Source organism: Mauremys reevesii, linkage group 5 (assembly GCF_016161935.1).
Source record: "Mauremys reevesii isolate NIE-2019 linkage group 5, ASM1616193v1, whole genome shotgun sequence".
NCBI classification, from domain to species: Eukaryota; Metazoa; Chordata; order Testudines; family Geoemydidae; genus Mauremys; species Mauremys reevesii.
Window position 1 is genome coordinate 45,206,242 of NC_052627.1, and position 20,099 is coordinate 45,226,340.

Consider the following 20,099-nt stretch of genomic DNA (forward strand, 5'->3'; position numbering starts at 1 on the left):
TCAGGACTGTCCTGCCCAGGGGCGGCTCCAGGCCCCAGCACACCAAGCGCGTGCTTGGGGCGGCATGCCACGGGGGGCGCTCTGCTGGTCGCCGGGAGGGCGGCAGGCGGCTCTGGTGGACCTCCCGCAAGCGTGCCTGCGGAGGGTCCGCTGGTCCCGCGGTTTCGGTGGAGCATCCGCAGGCAAGCCGGCGGGAGGTCCACTGGAGCCACGGGACTGGCGACCGGCAGAGCGCCCCACGCTGCGTGCCACCGTGCTTGGGGCAACGAAATGGCTAGAGCCGCCCCTGGTCCTGCCCAATTTGGGACAGGTGGTCACCCTACTCCCATGACAGCTACATTCCATTAGAATAAAGGAACTGTTAACCACAAGAATGAGACTCCTGAGTGCAACAGAAAGAGCTTTCTCTGAGATTGACCCATGAATCTGGGACTCACTCTCAGAAGACCTCAGCTGCAGAGCAAAATGCAAAACCCCACTTCTTCAATCCAGTCTTCTCACGACAACATCCCACCCCTTGCCTGATATTGAGTCCCTAAACACAGGGACAGAGGAGAAGAGAGGGAACCATATGTGCACTCTTTATAATTTTGTGAGATGTTCAGATACCACACTGTGTTCAGTAAAAGAAACCAGACAGATATATAGAATTAGACAGAATTATGGCTAGATGGTGCCTTTAAGGTCCATACATATTTTAGGAGTGTGTGAAGGAGCCACATGGCTGAAGGAGATCCAGAACAAATTCTAGCTGAATCATCCAGAATTCTTCCATGGGTGCCAGGGAAACAAATACTGCAGCAGGAGATTTACTACCCATTTGCAGAAGTATTTGTGACAGTTGCATGAGAGGCGGTAAGGAAGCTCTGCTCTCTTTCTTGGTGCAGGACAAGAGAACAGATGAGAAAATGTTGTGCTTTGCCATATTTAGAAGTACTAAAATATAACAATATACAGTTTATAAGTACAATATATTTATATCTATATATGGCAAAATCTTATTCATCGTGCTTATGTAGTAGTTGAATTGAAGTCAAAAGGACTGTTCATGTTAGGCAAACAGGCTTTGGCCCAATTGTGTATCTTACCTATATACCCTATACATATCCCATCTCTTACACAGCAGATGCAAGAGCTCTGCTGGAATTCTTACTCCTGAAGCTCAGATGCTGGGTCAGCATTTTGTTCTTGCCTTCAGGTTTCTAATCTTAGTGAGAAAGGAATGGGAAGGGGGAATTGGTCTTTATAAATTGGGGCTAAAAGAGCAAAAGGATAGATTAGAGTTGTAAGTGGTACTGTGACTGAGTTAAACAGTGGTGGGGGGAACTCAAGTTCATTAGCTCTGCTTTCACTTTCATAGGACAAGATTTCTGCAGGGACTAACATGAAGGATGTCAAGCATAAAAGGAGTAACTGGTGTTATCAAATAAAGAATGAAACGCAATAGGAAGAATAGACAGTGAAAAGGTTTTAGCAGATGCTGCTGCAGCATTACATCTCCCCTTAAAATTGTAACAGAGATATAGTGGAAAGCCATATTTCTTCCTCCTGGCCTTGTTTCAGCTCAGAAACAACAGTATGTGGTATGAATGAAGCAACTATATAAAATACTCATAGATTTGAATAGTTTAGATGCAATTTTAATAAGTATTGAATACACTCGATGTGCAGTTTGGGGGCAGGGGCCATGTCTTCTTACTTGTTTGTATAGAGCCTAGCAAAATGGAGCCCCCATGTTAACTGTATTCTCTGGGTACTACTTGGATAGAAATAAATCATAGTAATGATACATTATTATTTCACAGAAGGAAGAGAGAGGCCTTGAGTATTGTGGTGCCTGAGAAATTTTATTAAAACAAGATATTAAGTAATCTCCTGATTGGGGATATGTCCTATAAAAGAGAGAGGGTGAAATCCTGTTCCCACTGAAGTCAATGACAACGTTGCTATTGACTTCAGTAGGAGTAGGATTTTACCTATAACCTGGAGAGCTGCTCAAGAGTGGGGTAAAAGATAATAGAGGGCTCTATTAGATCTGTCTCTTATTTTGTCACTTCTTAACTTCTCTTTGATAAGTTAAGTAGATTTTGTAGCAGCGTAATTATTTTGGCTAGGGTGTGATTTTTTTTTTATTATTTTTTTTTTTTACCAAAAATAGTTACACTGGTACAACCCCAAGTGTGGCTTACACTGGCATAGCTTATTTACCTTCCCGTAGGAGAGTAGCTGTACTGGGTTATAAAACACCTTTACACTGGTATAGTTGAAGTGGTACAGCTTGTATATAAACAAGTCCTAAATCCATCACTGTAATGTGCTTTCCACACCACAAGTCATGCTTGTAACTTCTTAAAAATCTTTCTCTAATTTTTCAACATACTTATTAAAGTGTGGACACTAGTACTGTCTCACCAATGCTATATATTTCTACTTACTATTCCCCTGTTTATATATCCAAGGATTGTGTTACTGGGAGCTCATGTTCAGTTGGGTTTCTACAATGACTTCTAAGTTCTTTTCAGTCACTGCTTTCCAGGATACAGTCCATGATCCTGTAAGCACTGCCTACACTCTTTGTTCCTAGACATATGAGCTTGTACAACACCAGGGTAAGTGCTAATGACTCCTAATATGCAAGTCAGAATTTAGACATTCATTGTTATATTTTTGTTTAACATAAAAAGGCAATGAACTAAGAAAGAGGGGAAAAAGCAACCAGAAATCCAAGGAGAATGAGGCAGGATGGTTCTAGTCTTCATCAACAGAAGGGAGAATACTTGCTCAGAGTTATCACAAAGTCAAATTTTCCACTCCTTTTTTGAAAGGGGTCAGGAAGATGGGAACTGGTGGCTGAAAGTTATGATAGAATTAAGTGATTTTAAAATAATGTTGTTATAGTTTGTCTATTGATTGATCAATCGTAGGGTTTTATACTACTGCCCATCACCATAGTATCTGAGCATCTTTCATATAATATAGATTGGTAGTAACAAAGTCCCTAGTGAACTTAATGAGTTCTTTCTTATTGGGTTATGAAAAGCTATGTTGTATGGTTTCTGTTTGTGTGTTTGTTTTGGGGCAGAAAGAGTGGTTGATGGGGTAATGGGGGAAGAGTTTATCAAACAGGAAAGTACATTTCCTACAGGCAATCACCCTTGTGTGAGGGTGCCACATGAGTGTTTCCAGGCACTGATCCTGGAAAACACTCAGGAGAGTAACTTCTTATGCACGCAGGTAGCCTACATTATATCAATGGGATACTGATGCAGTTATGACATTATTCTCCTGAGTAAATGTTGGCAGAATTGGAACTTAAGGTCCTGGGATAATAAAGTTAGATAATAGATTTACAATGGTATGTGAATAAAGCTAAACAACACATGTAAATAAAAAGCTGGGGGAAGAGAGCCCCATTCTAGTCTCCCAAACCTGAAGACTGCTAATGCTGCTTTTCTGGGGAGGAAATAAATATACAAATAAAATTTTTATTTGTTTTGTTTTCACAGTGAAAACATATTAACAAAAAAGAGGATATTTTTGCAGTTCTGTTTTGTATATTTCAGAAAGTGTAACAATGAGTCCAGTTCTGCAGGTGGATGGGTGGGTAGATGTATGATGTGCCTGGATAAATTGTTGATGAATAGCAGAGCAATTCCTTTGCTGAACTAAGGTGTGACTTTCTGGCACACAGGGTAAAAGTACTGCCCTGGGGAGCTGCATTAATGTGTAATAATGTATTTACTGTCTTTGGAATTATTTTCCACAGACAGCTTTATTTCTATATTTGAGATTATAATACAGGGGTAGGCAACCTATGGCACGTGTGCCGAAGGCGGCACACAAGCTGATTTTCAGTGACACTCACACTGCCCGGATCCTGGCCACCAGTCCGGGGGGCTCTGCATTTTTATTTAATTTTAAATGAACCTCCTTAACATTTTAAAAACCTTATTTACTTTACATACAACAATAGTTTAGTTATATATTATAGACTTCTAGAAAGAGACCTTCTAAAAACATTAAAATGTAGTACTGGCACGCAAAACCTTAAATTAGAGTGAATAAATGAAGACTTGGCACACCCCTTCTGAAAGGTTGCTGATCCCTGTTATAATACCTGTTCTCTATATTATTATTCTTTCCGGGCTATACCCAGGAACTCTGTCTAAATGAAAAGATTCCACTGTTTTCCCAGGGAAAATGAATTAACGGACTCAGGAAAAGCATTTTATACTGAAAATTATTCTCAGTTCTGTATTTAAATGCCCTCTTTTCATAATGAAAACTTTTCATAATGAAAATAATTTGATACTGATTCATAATACATGTTTTCTAAATTGTATTTTAAAAGAACTAAATTTGAGCTTCAAGACATTTTGGCCTAATTTTCACCCATCTCTCCCAAGTCTCCTATGGCAAAGTTTGAGAAGCAGAAGGGTTAGAGTGGGGAACTGAGAATCAGAAGTCAGTTCTAATCCTTGCTGTGACTAATACTTATTGTATGAACGTGGGCAAGTTATTTAATCTCTCTGTGCCTCAGTTTCCCTTTAAAAAACAGAGCCCTGGCCATGGAGCTGGGATGGTGTGAGGCATTAATAAATTAAGTTGTGAAATATTTTGAGATATTTGGAAAAAAGTGTTCATTGGTACATATTAAAAATAACAGTAGCAATACCTTGTGCAAACATGTATAAATAATTTCCAGATGCAAATCTATTGCTTTTAATATATATGACAGTAGGAGTGGAATACAGGGCTGCTCTCAAGCAGTGAGTAACAATTTTGAATGAGTAAGACTTCAAGCAACGGGTGAGTTCGACTGGAAACGTCTCAGTGCAAAATATTCTTCATCACAAGAGGGAGATACTTCAGTAAAATCCATTCAGAAATGAAGGCGCCTCCCTGCGATTGTAAATGGAGCCCGACCTCTCCAGTGAGGGCTGTGAAGAGTTAAATCAGACAGTTCCTAAGTGTTGTAGTCTCTCCTCTTCCCCACCCTGTTTTCCCCCTCTCTGTTCTCTCTCTCTCTCTCCTTCTAGTTTTGGCAGGGGATTAAAGTAGCTCCCCCCTGTGGCAGCAGTGACCCAGAAATGAGTTTGATTCACAGAGTCCTTCCTCCATAACAAGTAAAAACGTCAGTCAGTGTGTGTGTGTGTGTGAGTGTATGTGTGTGTGTGAAGGGAGCCACAATCTGCTCCCACTCTCCAGTGCTTGTCTGAACTCATGAGGCAGCACAGACCCCTTCGCGCAGAGAAACTCCAACCTCACTGGCAACCATCGCGGCAGCAGCAGCAGCAGGTAACTGTGTCCAGCTTCTGACTCTCCTCCTCGCCGCCGCCGCCGCAGAGTGAGCCGGGGGAGCAGCCAGCACAGCCATATTTGATGGGGTTTTGTTGCTTTGCTTTGGAGTTCTCCAGAAGCAGCTAGAGAGCAATTTAATGCCGAAGGTCGCTGCCTAGTGGAAATAATATAGTACGTCATTAATATGGCGCCAAAAGATTTGCTTCTTGATATGGAGCGAGGGGAGGCAGTTGAGTTGCAGCTTCACTATCCCACAAGCAACTTGTGCATTGCTGGGGGGGGGGGAGCGGTGGGAGGAGGAAATAGATGATTATTTTGCAGCTTTGAGAAACGATGTGATGTAGGGAAGTGTTGCGCTAGCTGGTTTTCATTTTGCTGCAGACTTTGCAATGGCAAATAAGGCTCTTGCAGCTTTCAGGGTGCACCAGCTAAATTAACACAGTTCTGCACTTAGGTTTTTTATTTTGTATGTATTTGACTTTGCTGTAGATTTTTTTTTAATGAGAGTGGAAAGGGGAGTATCCTGAATTAATCAATGCTGCATCAGCCTGGTCGAAAAGTAAAAAGCATTGTATCAACTTGGTAGACAGATGGCAATGGCAGAGCGCAGGTCCTTTTAGATGTAGACCTATAGACGGGGGAGGGGTGGCCATGGCCAGTATCTGTCACTGTGTCACCCACATGTCCAAAATATCCATTGCATCAATTCAAGGGCGGCGAGGGTGTTAGTTTGTGTGCAGGCAGCTTTACAATTACCCAAATCGTGTTTGGATTTTACTTGCAGTAGTTTTAAAAAATGCTTGGAAAGTATAAAAGCCGGTGAAATTAGGCAGAAGTTTCCTTTTGGAGTAGGAGAGCGTTGGCCAATTAGTCGTGAACTTATTGCGATTGTGATTGTAGGCACTAATGGGCATTTGTGGAGGAGGTGTAGGGGTTTAGCATATTGCCACATCCATTTATTTTCAGCCGAGTCCGAGTGTACAGTAGCTCCTGGTGGAGAGCAAGTTGTAGCAGCCTTGAGTGCACGTGTTGGGAGAGTGTGAGTGTATGGAGGGAAGGGGTGTGTGTGTGTGTCTGAGTAGGGAGGAGGTGGGGATGGTGGTTTGGCTGCTCGGGCTCTGCTGGGTGGCAGCAGAGTCTCTCGGTGCCCAGCGCTGCTGCTGCTGCTGAATGATGGCTGCGGGCAGGGGCTGGAATGCTGACCCGAGATTCAATCCCCTCGGAACGGTCTCGTTTGCTGCAGCGATTCGACACCCCGCTAGCCTCCCCCGGCGGGAAGGAGGCGGGGCTTGCCTCATCTGTGCTGGGTCTGGGAGGGGGTTGGGGCCACTGCAAGCAGGTGCACGGCGGCAGTAAGAGCGGCCAAGAGGCTTCTGAATCTCTCCGTTCAATGCGATCCTTCCCAGTTCCACCACCCCACTCCCGCGGGAGGCTGGCGAGTTCAAATCCACGCGGGGTTCCACTGCATAAGCAAACACGTGCGGGTAGTTGATATAAACTTCTGCAAGCCATTTTCGTTCATTCAGGGAGAGATCGGGGGCTAGATTCGGCCCACAACTACCCCATGCAGTCGCATTCAGACAGGGATGCCGCTTGCGTTTAGTGGGGGTGGCACTTTAATAACCCCGATCCTATTATGTGCACTGTAGAATTAATCATTGGGGTGGCACATTAATTTCCCCAGTAGTACGGTGATGGGGACAATTATGCATTACAATAAATAGTACAATTCATAATCGTTAGTATAATCATAATAAATACAGTGAATTGCAATGGCTATTGCCGATGAAGCTCTTAAATCTCCCAGATGATATTGGAATGCATATGTAGTTATAAGGATATACTAATGAAATCAAGAGGTGGTGCAAAATGTCTGTAAGATTTTTCAGGTGTAAGGGAAGACTTTGGCTCTTAATAGCTCCCCCTCTTCCTTTACCAAGGCCTTGACAAGGAAAATGGATGTAGGTTATGGTGTTTTCAAATAACCGCATCATTTCGATCTAACGGGCCATCCTTGACGTCCCCAGAGTGCAGCGCAGGCGATTATTCCAGTTGCTGAAATTAGACAAAGCCGCCCTGCTGCTACTCCTCGTATCCCTGGACTCCATTCGTTGCATGCTCAGATTTTGCAGATTTTCAGGCTTTGGATCTTGATTTTTTTCCCTTCGGTATTCATTAGCAGTTTATGGTGCGGATTTTATTATTTTGGGGAGGGTTGTGTGTATTTGTTTGCACCGCCTGGTGGCTGGTTTCCTATGACAAGAGGTGATACACAGTTTCCAGAACTGTCTGGCAGTGGGAGGAGAGACCGACAGAAAACGAGCTCAAGTCTCAGTGCTGCTGCGAGTCAATCCTAGTCTAAACCGCCCCCCCTCCCCCCTCCCCAGACATTGCAACATGGAGAGCGGGGGGTGGAGATGGGGAGGGTTGCATGGCCGTAGCAATGATATGGATTTGGGAAACAGGGAGGTGAGCAGGGGGCATCAAGTTTGATTTGCAGCTGAGGCTGAGCGGATTGGTGCATCTGGTGGCAGGGGAGGAGCAGAGGGAGAGGGACAAGAAGAGGCGGGGGAGATCTGGTCAGTTTCATATGGAGACAAACAGGGGAGGTGCAGATGATATGGGATTTTTGCCTGCTGTACACGAAGGTGCTATAATCGCTAGAAGGGTTTAGTCCGGCGACAGCCGCGCTGCTGGGAGGGGGGTGGGTTGTAATACTTTCTTCCCGGCTTTTCCACCTCCCTTCCCAGTCTTTGTTTGTGTCTGATGCCTCCGTCCGGACCTCACAGTACGAGCAGCCTCCACGGCGGCGCTGCGAGCCCACGGCACCGGTATTGGCTGGCGATAAATGAGCTCTGTGTTGTGTGGATCGGGAAAGCTGGGTGGGTTTAGGAGGCATGACTCTACCTCTTAGCAGCTGCCGCCCCAGCATGCTAGGAGCTCCGGGTGGGAACGTATATTTGAACCAGTAAGCGCTGACAAAAATAAAGGGTGGTGTTTTAAGAAAACATGCAGCAGAATTGCTTCATTACCAGAAAAGCAGACTTTAAACATGGCCTTAAAATGAGCCTCCCAAATAAGGAAGCCTTCATGTAACCAAGGCAGCTCTAGATTTGCAGTCCACTATCCCAGCTGTGAATATTTGTTTTGATCACATATGCAAATTATTAACGTTACTAAATGATTTTTTGACAATTATTTAACTTTCAAGAGCTCTGTTCTTGGGAACTAAGGTGTCAGTATAGGAGGTTTGGGAACAAATTGATAAACCAGTAATAACTCACCAGAGCAGATGGTATCCACCCAAGAGTTCTGAAGAAACTTGAATATGAAGTTGCAGAACTATTAACTGTGGGATGTAATCTATTGCTTAAATCAGCCTCTGTATTGTTTTTTTTTTTTAAAGATTCCAGAAGTGATCCTGGCAATTACAGTCCTGTAAGCCTAACTTCCGTACCAGGCAAATTGGTTGAAATTATAGTAAAGAATAGAATTATGAGACACATCGATGAACACAGTATATTGGTTAGGAGTCAACACGGCTTTTGTAAATGATGAGGTATGATTTCTCATCTGTTAGATTTTTTTGAGGATATGAACAAGCATTATGTGGACAAGGGTGAGCCAGTTGATATACCTGGACTTTTAGAAATACTGACAAGGTCACACACCATTACGCCAAAGGTTCTTATGCAAACTAAGTAGTCATGGGATAAGAGGGAAGGTCTTCTCATGGATCAGTATCTGGTTTAAAAACTAGGAAACAAAAAAGAGTGGGAATATTAATGGTCAGTTTTCACAATAGAGAAAGGTAAATAGTGGGGTCCCTCAAAGGTTTGTACTTGGACCTGTGCTGTTCAACATATTCATTAATGAATTGGAAAAAGGGGGATGAATAGCGAGGTGTCAAAATTTGCAGATGATACAAAATTACTCAAGATAGTTAAGTTCAAAGCTAACTGCAAAGAGTTGCAAAGGGATTTCACTAAACTGAGTGACTGGACAATAAAATGGTAGATTTATATGCAGCTCTTGTAGCTTGAATGCTTGTATCTCTCACCAACAGAAGGTCCAATAAAAGATTTTACCTCACCCACCTTATCTCTTGTAAAATTGCAGATGAAATTCACTGTTGATAAATGCAAAGTAATGCATACTGGAAAAAATAATTCTGATGAGAGATACAAAATGATTGGGTGGTAACACTCAAGATCTTGGAGTCATGGATAGCTTTCCGAAAACATCCAATCAGTGTGCAGCAGCTGCCAAAACCACACAAAAATCATTAGGAATCATTAGGAAAGGGATAGATAATAAAACAGAAAAAATTGTAATACCACTGTATAAATCCGTGGTACACTCACACATTGAATACTGTGTGATGTTCTGGTCAGCCCTTCTCAAAAGAGATTTATTGGAAATGGTAGAGATACAGAGAAGAACAACAAAAATGGTTAAGGGGATTGAAACAGCTTCCATATGAGGAGACATGAATAAGGATGGATTAATTGATAATTGCCCAGTTTTGTTCATTCTCTCTGAAGCATCTGGCATTGGCCACTCTCAGAAGACAGTATACTGGACCATTGGTCTGACCTAGTATGGCCTTTCTTATGGAAAGTAACATACCTATGATTAATTTTCCGCTGCAGGCCCTTTCCTTTTAAGTAATGATTTTTATTCTAATAAAATTAATCTGATGCCAGCAAGCAGAGACTATGGTGGATTTTCAGACCTATCACTCATCAAATAATAATGGGCCATGCCTTGACACAAATGACTAGTTTATGTAGCTACATGAAAGTTTTAAACATAGATATCTGCCCTTTGGATAGTTGTTACATTAGAAGTTATGGTAATCGAATAGCAACTTACCAACAGTTGTTTTCCTTTTATTTTCAAGTTTAACTTTTATTTTAAATAATAGATGATTAGTATCACACCCATTCCCAGAGAAAGAGGTTTAACTGTGATTTGGTTCAACTCTTTTGCAAGTTATCATTCTCTTTTAAATAAACATGCTTGCAAGCCCTAAGAGCTTAATAAATATTACACTAAAATATGTGTGGTATGATTCTGTTTCTAGAGATTCTCACACTCAGTGGAATATTCTGTTCAGATAGTAAGGGGTGTGCATTTTAGTGACAGGATTCTCCCTGCAGAGGCAGATTTCTCCCCACTGCCTTTTTTAAGCTATGGTTCATACATACGTTTACAATGAAATAATAAAAAACACTTTCCCTCATAGCTGCAAATTTCCCTTTTAGCTTCTCCTGTTTCATTTCTAGATCACAGAAATATTATATTAAAAAAAATCATCTGCCCAATGCTTTTTCCATATGCTCAGTGCTACCTCTTAACACTGCTGCTACCTGCTAGAATTGGCCCAGTTGACAGCTCACTCTAGATTGAAGCAGTCAGTAACTCTAATGAATGAAGGGTGGGTTAAATTAATAGGTAGGGTCCAATTTCTCATTCCTCTATACCCTGAGTAGTCATTTACACCAGTGCAAAGGCAATGTAAAATGCTACCAAAACCAGAAGGGTAGCATATTGCACTTACTTTGCAGTGTAAACGAGTACACAAGTGGTAAAGCAATGATAATTGACCTGATAGAGCCAAATTCTGCTTTAATTTATCCGGGTGTAGATTTTGAATAGCTCTACTGAAGTCAATGGAAATACTCCAGATTCAGATGGAAAACATATTTGGCCCACATATTTCCCATGCAAGATTGTGAGGGCTTGTTCTCCACATATCAAGTCTCTGTGGCCTTTGTACTGCAGAAATGCCCAATATCCCTTTAAAGACAGAATGCTGTCTCAAGTTATATTTCTTGTGTGCATGAAAAAGTGGGATAGCAGAGTATTTTAAACTTGTTCAAGATGAGTTCTAATGTATCAGCATGGATTTTATTGGGATATTCGTTTTGATTTGGGTTTATACCTCTTTTCACATATCTGTCTGTAATATATAAAGCACAATGTTTTCTGGGTGGTATCTGTTGGTGAAGGGAATTAGAAAAGCTGTTTAAGGGATATAGTAATTGGAGACTAATGTCTTCATCCACCATTCGGTTGATTAAGACTAGATTATTCTTTGCTTCCCATTTGTACAAAAGTGTTTGAAGTGATCTCTTGTGTGCTGATGATAATTAGGTCTTAGTGTAGTCAGTATCATTGCAATTAGTCTGTTACTTTCAAGAAAAGCTAATTTTTGAGTCTGTGTTCAGGGTGTACATCTGTCATAATTCTGCTTTCTTTCCTTACTGTCTCTGCAGCTGTTCAGTGTAGTTTATTATAGTGACACACATTAACGCTGTTATAGTTAATGGTCTGTCAGAGTTTGACTTATAAACTCTGTTTACGCAGAGGTTCATAAAATCATTAAAAAATTCTCTGGTGGGAAATATGATATATAAAAGCTTTGACCTGAGGATGCACATTTAATTTTTGTATAATTATTATAAAAATCTTTCTGTTTAGTCATTAAAATAATAGCAGTTTGCCACTTTTAAATGACACCTTCTTCTCCAACCTACTTAGAAAGAACTCCATCACTTAGAAAGAACTTCAGGTCAGATTCAACAACCAAAAAAGAAAAAATTCATAGAGTTTTGTTACCAGGCAATTGAAGCATGAAAAATTCTATTTAGAGTGGGTGTACATTTTGTGCCATTGTTTATGTGACATTGTTCGGGCTTCTGTTCTGAGGAAGCTAGATTGCCTACTTGAAAAAAAAAACGGGGGTCAGATTTTGCCCTCAGTTCTATGTCTGTGCAATCCTACTGATTTCTGTGTGGATGAACAAGTGTAACAAGAAATAATGTGATATTGGCCTTTAATTTAATCTTCATGTCCCTTCTTTCCTTTTCTAAATTAGCCTCTTACAGCACTAAGAAAAGCAAAGCCCAGAACAAAGGATTTGCGATACTGTAGGTTCCGATCCAGTATTTTGCCTCTGGCAATGGATCACTCAGAGGCAGGCCAGAAATTCCATGTCTTTACTGCACCTAGCCAGTTGTGTACTGGGAATGGATATTATACCGGACACCTGCAAAGATTTGGAAGTATGAGATAATTCTGAAGTAGGACATTGTATATTTGATTACCAGTCATTTATTTGCATCATATTTTACAAATATTTCTGTTAAATAGGGATTGTCACTATGTCATATACACTAATGGCTCAGAAGTCGCCTCCCAGACTATTAAATAATATTCATTTTTAAATGGTCTGAATAGTATTCAGCACTTGCCCAATGCTTTACATCTTCAAAGCAGTGTACATAACTAGTGAATTAAAGTTTGTAGAGCCAGTGCAGTGAAAGAGGAAGAACAGAGCAACTTTAGTAGTCCAGTGATGTGACAGGTGGTGGTATGTCTCGGCAGGGAATAATGCCTCCTGGGCTCTGAGGAAGAGGAGAAAGCAGCAGTACTTGTTGCACCCTGTGCAAGTATAGTGTCTGCCATCCAGCTCCCAGTGCTGCCCTGATGTGGATAGTCAGTTTGTACGTGGTGGAGAGTCATAGGGTCATGACCTCCATGCCATCCAGACATGCCCTCATTGCTGTGTGCAGCATTTAGAGCAACACTGATTGGCCCAACACCCCTTGTGATCCAGGAGCAAGAGCAGCAGGGTCATGGCTGCCTCCAGTAAAACTGTGCTTTTAGGGCTCCCCAATCTCCACTTCCTTCTACACCATACTTGTGAATGAGCAGCTCTAATAAAGCCATTAGTAGACATAGGTATTGGCATACTATGTATTGGTAGGTCTGTCTCACTACCAGGGAAGATGGTTGATCTTTGATGTTAAAAGTATGTCGCTGGAAATTAAGCCACAACCTACATTGTTAAAGGAATGCAAAAGGTTTGACTTAAACATACAAAAGTTAGGATAGTTCTGAAGTTCTAGACTGACATATAGATCAGGCCTTTGTGCTTATTTATCATGCTTGATGTGTAACAATATTCTAAGACTTATGCAGTATCAGGTCACAAAAAATAAGGACAAAATGTGAACTATAATCTGAATTACTTTGTTTTGGAGGTTTAATAAATGAGATTTCTGTGTTACTGTAAAGGTAAACTGCACCAACAATTTAAATATAATATTCAACTATTCTGAGTCAAATTCTATTCTTATTAACACCAATCTAAATCTGGAGTAACTTTATTATCACTGGAATTCCTGCTGTTTACACTCGCATAACTGAGGACAAATTTGTCTTACAGGGAACATATATTGTAGAGTGATTACTGACTTTATTCCATTAGTGCCAAGTAGATTTTTGCTTTGGTTTTTCAATAGCTGGGATCGTGCTGGGGTTGAATACTTTGTGGCCAAATGCTCATTCATAGATAGGCAAGAACTTGGGAAAAGCAGGAGTAGAATGGTTGTAAGACTGAAATTATATTTGCTACCTTATACAAAGTTCTTGGTTAGTCTCCTTGCTCTTGACCAGAGGTTGTCTAGTATTTCAGTCCAAGCTGGACAGAAATATTATTCTCATTTCTTGTCTGAAAGAAATCTAAATAGTAGTTGTACTATGTGTGCTTGGAATCGGGTCTGATTGGCACCTGAGCATCACAATGTACATAAAATGGTATTTGCAATTTTTGTGTATATAATAATTGTGGACCAAATGTGAAAACGTCAGAGATGGGCCAACAGGGATGTCTAGGGCTATTGGTATGCAGCTTAGATATTTGTATTTTATTTTTTCACTGTTTCTCTCAGTGCCCTCTTTACTTGAGTCATAGGAAATATGTTCACTGTAAGAAAATTTTACATTGGTATTGTTAATATTTCTTTAAATTGCAGGTAGAGTTTGTGGCTTGGGAGGAGGTGTAAATTGGGGCACAGGTGTATTTCATCCTCGTGAGTAGGCTTAGTCCTGAAGCTCATAGATCTGGGGTATGTTTCCTAAGACTTTTTGGGGGATTTGAATCTGAATTTTGCAAATTAACTTTCTTTATAATGGGTCATACCAAATCCTGGATCTGAAACCTTTGAACTTAATCCAAATCTATATCCAAACTTGGTGGCTGCTGCCTGACTCGTGTATTTTGAACTTGATATTTGTATCTGTCTATTAAATGCATAAAGTTCTAGTTTATTCTAAAATTGTTGATTCAGAAAGAGTTTAATAATATAATTGTGGGAGATTGTGTAACTGATTATTATTCTTTCACCTCTGAAATTACATGGGGGAAGATAGAATAATAATCAATTACATATTCTCCTCTGAATATATGTTGCCCTCTGAAATAGTTATGAAAAGTCATGATGAAATTAGCTATTTGGTTTCATATTAACTTTTAGTGGACAAACATTTGCAACATAAAACCACCGTGCATTTCAAAGACAGCCATATTCACTCTAATTTCTGATAACGGTAAGTCACTTTGGGTTAGATAAATCAATCTTATTGATTTTACATAGTGCCACAAAGGAGGAAAATCCTCCAGTGCATCAACCCTTATTATTGTACCAGGTTCCCTGGAGAAGTAAAAGATAATTGTGGCTTTCATTAATCAAGATCTTTCAATGATGATAAAGTGGGAGTTAATTAAGCAAAAAAACCCATACGCCTTTCTGTATATGAATCATTTTGTTTGAGAAGGTATTTGTATGGTTTTATTGGGACTATCAGCAGGTTTTGGTCAAGACTTCCCTCTTTTCAAGTGGGAATTGTTCTTACAAAAGTTGAAAGTACTAACAGCAGTTTTACTGCAATGAGACATATTTGTCTCTCTCAACCTGGTTATGTATTGAAGCTATTTCTTCCACTGGCCCCTACAGCATGGAGCTGTTTTGCTGAAAGGTTCTTAGGAAATCCCAATTTATATGAGAATACCGGGTTTAGATTTTTTGCACCAAGTAAGAATCAGAAACCTTAGGCAGCTGATTTCTGAATCTGCCCCTGGGAGGTGTGCATTGGCATTTTGGTGCTAATGCATCACCCAGTTCTCATTGTCACTGCAGTTGATACATGGCAAATGAAGACTCTTGGAATTTGATGTACACTCTAGAGTACTTGTCAATTTAACTCATGGGGAACATGCTTTGCTACACTTGTCATGTCATGTTGTTTCCACTTTTTAACTTCAGTTTTTATGGGCTTTTACATGTCAATGTTCACCAGCTATTGAAGACTAAAGAAAATTAAATTTAGAATTATTCCACATCATAAAGCATTAGAACATATCACCTCTGCTTGGGGTGTTGGTATTAGAGGTGAAAAGTTGTGTATCTTAAGTCAGTGGGTTCAGGGCAGCTCAGCTTGATAGTTACTGAAAGTCATTGCCATCTGACAGCTTCCTAGCAGCCTCTTTATAACGAGTTGGGAGGTCTGTCTAGCTCCTACATAACAGGCATGCTGCATCAAAGAAGCCAGCATAACATTTGGTATTAGGCCAGAGAGGGTAATATAAAAGCATGCTTGGGAGGAGGGAATTGTTCTGTCATCACAGAGGTGGTTTCTTCTAGAGCAGTGGTTCTCAAACTTTTTTTTCGCGGACCACTTGAAAATGGCAGAGTGTCTCGGCGGAACACTTAATGATCTTCCCAAATGTTGTTTGTACCATTAGCTAACTATTATAAAGCGCTTTGGCTGATCTCTCCCTCTCTCCCCTGCTGCGGCAGCCCCCGAGCTGGGGCTGGGAAGAAGGGGATCTCTCCCTCTCTTCCCCCACTGCAGCAGTCCCTGAGCTGGGGCTGGGAAGGAGGAGGGGGGTTTCTCCCCCACCGCAGCAGCCACAGAGCTGAGGCTGGGAAGGAGGGCCGTCTCTCCCCTGCAGCCGCAGTCCTGGAGCAGGGGAAAATCACTTTTTTCTCTGGCTGCCGTAGTCCTGCACGTCTCAAATTCCCCCCACCCCCTCTTCTCATCCTACTGTCCCCTCCCACCTACTCCCTATTTCGCCCAAGGCTACCACCTCACCTTACATGTGCATCATCTCCAGGGGCCAGGCTGCTAATTAGTGGAGCCACGCCTGAGCCCCCACTAATTAGGTGGGTGGCCCTTCATTCTCTCATGTGCAGCTGCCCAGGCGCGCACCTTAGAGGGAACTATCCATGGACCACCAGAATGGAGCTTGGGTCCGCGGACCATAGTTTGAGAACTTCTCTTCTAGAGCATGATTGATGCACATGAGCTGGTTAGAGAGGGGAAGCCTGCATTGCTGCTCCCAGCTCCTTGCTTCTCCAGTGCTGTTAGGCTGGCACCTTCCACCAGGACTAAAATTGTTTTAAAAACATATCAGCCAATCTACATATTTACAGAGGCAATAATACTATATTTTTATTGCTAATCTAGAGCCACAATGAGGTGGAGGAAAATCTAACCAGTTTGAGTACTTTTACTGTAGGTCTTCACCTACTGTAGACTTCTGAAAACACAAAAATATGCTTTTGCTTCTTGAGATGAATGTGACCACAGGACCGTCATCACACCTCCTTAAACCACATTTTCACTGCCCATATGATATATGTCTAATTACTCATCATTTGGATGTTTACTATTTATATTTTAAATGCTATTTAAAGCTGTTTGTTTTCATTTGTGTGCTGTAAATCCTGGAATGCCATCTGAAACACAACTTGCTGGTTGTGTGTTATCTTGGGTTAAGTGCTGTCTCATTGCTTTACAGGCCACCAGCTGTTTCCCGTGGAGATCATGAAACGAGGTCGGCTTCCTAGCAGCAGTGAGGATTCTGATGACAATGGCAGTAAGTGCTCCTTTGTTGTGCTTGGAGAGCACTAGGTTATGAGTTTGTTGAAACCATATTTTAATGTAATATTTTACATAACGGAGGTATTTTGCATAGCAGCTGGGTCACAGAAAGTTGAGGGAGAGCACAAATATTAGGAAACTGTTCTAAAATAAAATATTTTCAGAATAGGTGAGCTGTATATAACAGGATGCCCCAAGACTTGCTGTTCATTATAGAGTGTTTGATAATAAGGTGAAACAAAGAATTTTGTTAAAGGTCCTTTGTGGTGCAAGCAATACAGCTTTTCATTACAAGAACAGAATTAGCACATCATCAGATATTGACATTGTTGACTTGCTTTATTTTTAATAGAGGGACAGAAGTTTGCTCTAAAGTTGTAATTTTTTTTGACGTTTTCATACTCTCCTTGTATAAAATTCTTCTGCCTCAGACTTTTATAAGAATAATTATTTGTGACAATCTTTTTTTAATGAATTATAGAGATTTCCTATGTTTATTTTGGTTAGTGGATGACATACATTCAGGAAAAAAAGAGTTTGATTTGTTCAGTAGTATGGATGTCTCTTGGCATAATTAATATGATCTACTTAAAATATCTCACTTGTTCAGATAATTGGTATTATTGGAGAATTGGTATTATTTCATTTTAAAAGAAATTGTGACATAGTGGTGGGGTGGGAATTGTGCTCAGATACTTGTTTGGGCAAGTCAAACAAGTTACTTGTATTCTCCGGTTTTGTAATTTATACGGTTGTCAAAGGCATTAACCTGGTTCTAATCTGGTCTACATAGGTACATGTTGTCTGGGACAAAGTGTTATTAGGCCAGATCCTGAGGTCTTTAATTAAAGCTTAAACCAAAACCCAACAGAAAGTTATTGGGAGACTTTCCACTGACTTCAGTGGACTTTGAATCAGGCTTTTAGGCCCTGATCCTGCAGCAGGAGCTATGTAGGTGGACTCCTGCACCCATGTGGAATCTCACTGACAATAGTGGGGATCTGCCATTGTAGACCTAATATCAGGACCTACAACTTAACCCTTACATAGGCAAACTGCTATGGAAATCAGTGTGTGGAAAAAGGAGTGGAGAAGGTGAAAAAAGAAAAACTGTCTTTACGAGGAGTTTGCCTGATTAAGGAGTAGATAAAAAAAACAGTAAGGACTTTTGGGATTTTGCCCCTTAATAAAGCTGGGAGAACCTCATGGAGTTGGAGATTTTGAAAAATCTATTAAGCTATTTTTGGATTCGGGAACAAAATGTTTTGGTATTATGTTAAAACAATTTAAATCCTTCCAAAGAAGATTAGATGAAAAAGAAGCAAACATGTCTTTCTATAGAGAATAGAGAGTAACCCTCAAAATTTATATACAGTGTATTTTCATTAGAATTTTTCTTCTCTCTCCATCCGCCCCCGAATTCCCTTTTTTACAGTCTCCTTGTATTTCACTTTGATCATTATTTGTGCCATTTTCACTTTACATCTTAATCTAGTTTTTACTCTGACCCCTTTCTGCTCTTTGTATCATGGACTTTTTAAAGTAGAACCTGAACTAGATAACGTTTGAGTTGAAGTTTCAAACTGTGACAGTTGACTGGGTCTGAAATTCAGTAGAACAAGTTCACTCATCTGTTGTTATTTATCTAACTATATCACTGCTTTATGTATTGGAATATCCATCTCTTAAAAAGTGAAGTTGTGTTTTTCTAATAATTATACTCATTTTTCAGAAAATGAGTCTGATACATGCTAGTCAGAGGTCTAAGACAGCTAGCTGGGATAAAAAAACTGTATAAAAATACCTGTTTTTATGCTCACTGTGATTTAAAGGAAAAAAGCAGTAATGTACTATTTATTATGCAGTGTTGACTAACAAATTGATAAAGTATAACTTAGTAATAGGTCTTGTCAAATAGTTCAAAATGTATTTGTTAAATTATTTGATAAATACCTGTCAGATTTTATTAATATTTTCTCCAAATATTATTTCAAGTATATACCACTTCCTTCTTCTCTCTTGCTTTTGTTGCACTTTCTTTCTAGGCTTCACTCTAACTTTTCTTTACTATGGTCTAAAATTACTTTGTAGTTTGAGACACAAATCCAACATAGGCATTGTGCTAATCTGTAGACCTCAAATCAAGAATTTCCCATAAAATCTGAGATGATGTGTGACATAATGATAAAATCTCTGACTTGTCATCCTAAGAGGCTTCAGCATCCATGAGGACATCCCCTCTGATGTAGTGGTTCCAAACCAGCTCATTGCATTTTCCACATTTGTTTTTTCGTAGGTAATCTTTGTATGTATACACACACAGCTCTTCACAGCTGGGCTTCATTTTCTGACTGTCTGTAAGAAACATCCTTTTATTCTGGACATATACCCGTCTCCTAAGTGAAGTCAGGATCTTCCTGGTTTCCAGGCAAGAAGCGACTAGTTAATTTGCAAAACATTCTTGCAAGTAGCTCCACTCACCAGAAAGCCATGGAATAGAGGATCTAGTGAGTTACTAGGACCACATACTAAGCACAGTGATTGACATTTTGGCACTGATGCATCCACTCTTTCCCCATTGGCTACTCTCTTAATTAATATAATAAGCATCACAAGCAGTAGTAAATGTTTGAAGAATCATAGTTTTAGGCCTTGTTCTCCAAGTTGTAAATTTGCCAGTGAGAGGGATAAGAGATCTTACTCTCTCTGCTTCACCTTCTCCTCAGGCTTTGACCTCATTGGTCAAAGTTGTTATCTTAATTTCCAGAGTCAGACACACAGTTATTTTATCAGCAATCTCTTTGATCCGCTTTGCTAGTAGTACTTGCGAAAAGCATTTATTCTGCAGTTTAGCTAGAGCCTCCCTGTGTGATAAAGCACTAGATAGAGAATTGTCTGAACTTTTGGCCTCTACTTTTTTGTTGAAAGATTTCAAGCTTTTTACAAATCATTTTTCTCCTCAAAGACTCCAGAAGCACAAGACAATTAAATCTATTCTAAAGCACTTCAAACAGCTGTCTTCTAATTGAAAAATTAAAATTTTAATCAACACTTAGTTGGAC

At 40.4% G+C, this 20,099-nt stretch overlaps 1 protein-coding gene across 6 annotated transcripts in view; it reads left to right on the forward strand.

The window, feature by feature from the left end:
* Positions 1-20,099, forward strand: part of JADE1 (jade family PHD finger 1) — a 97,699-nt gene that overhangs the window by 29,582 nt on the left and 48,018 nt on the right. For 2 of the 6 annotated variants that reach the window (XM_039541453.1, XM_039541458.1), the window contains exons 1-2: positions 7,917-7,949; positions 16,955-17,032. In XM_039541453.1, coding sequence (XP_039397387.1) covers positions 7,922-7,949; positions 16,955-17,032 — 106 coding nt within the window. In that variant the 5' untranslated portion in view covers positions 7,917-7,921. Of the gene's footprint in view, positions 1-5,056; positions 5,299-7,916; positions 7,950-8,708; positions 8,861-14,678; positions 14,701-16,954; positions 17,033-20,099 lie in introns of those variants that run through there. The other 4 variants (XM_039541454.1, XM_039541455.1, XM_039541457.1 and 1 more) reach the window with 4 other exon arrangements.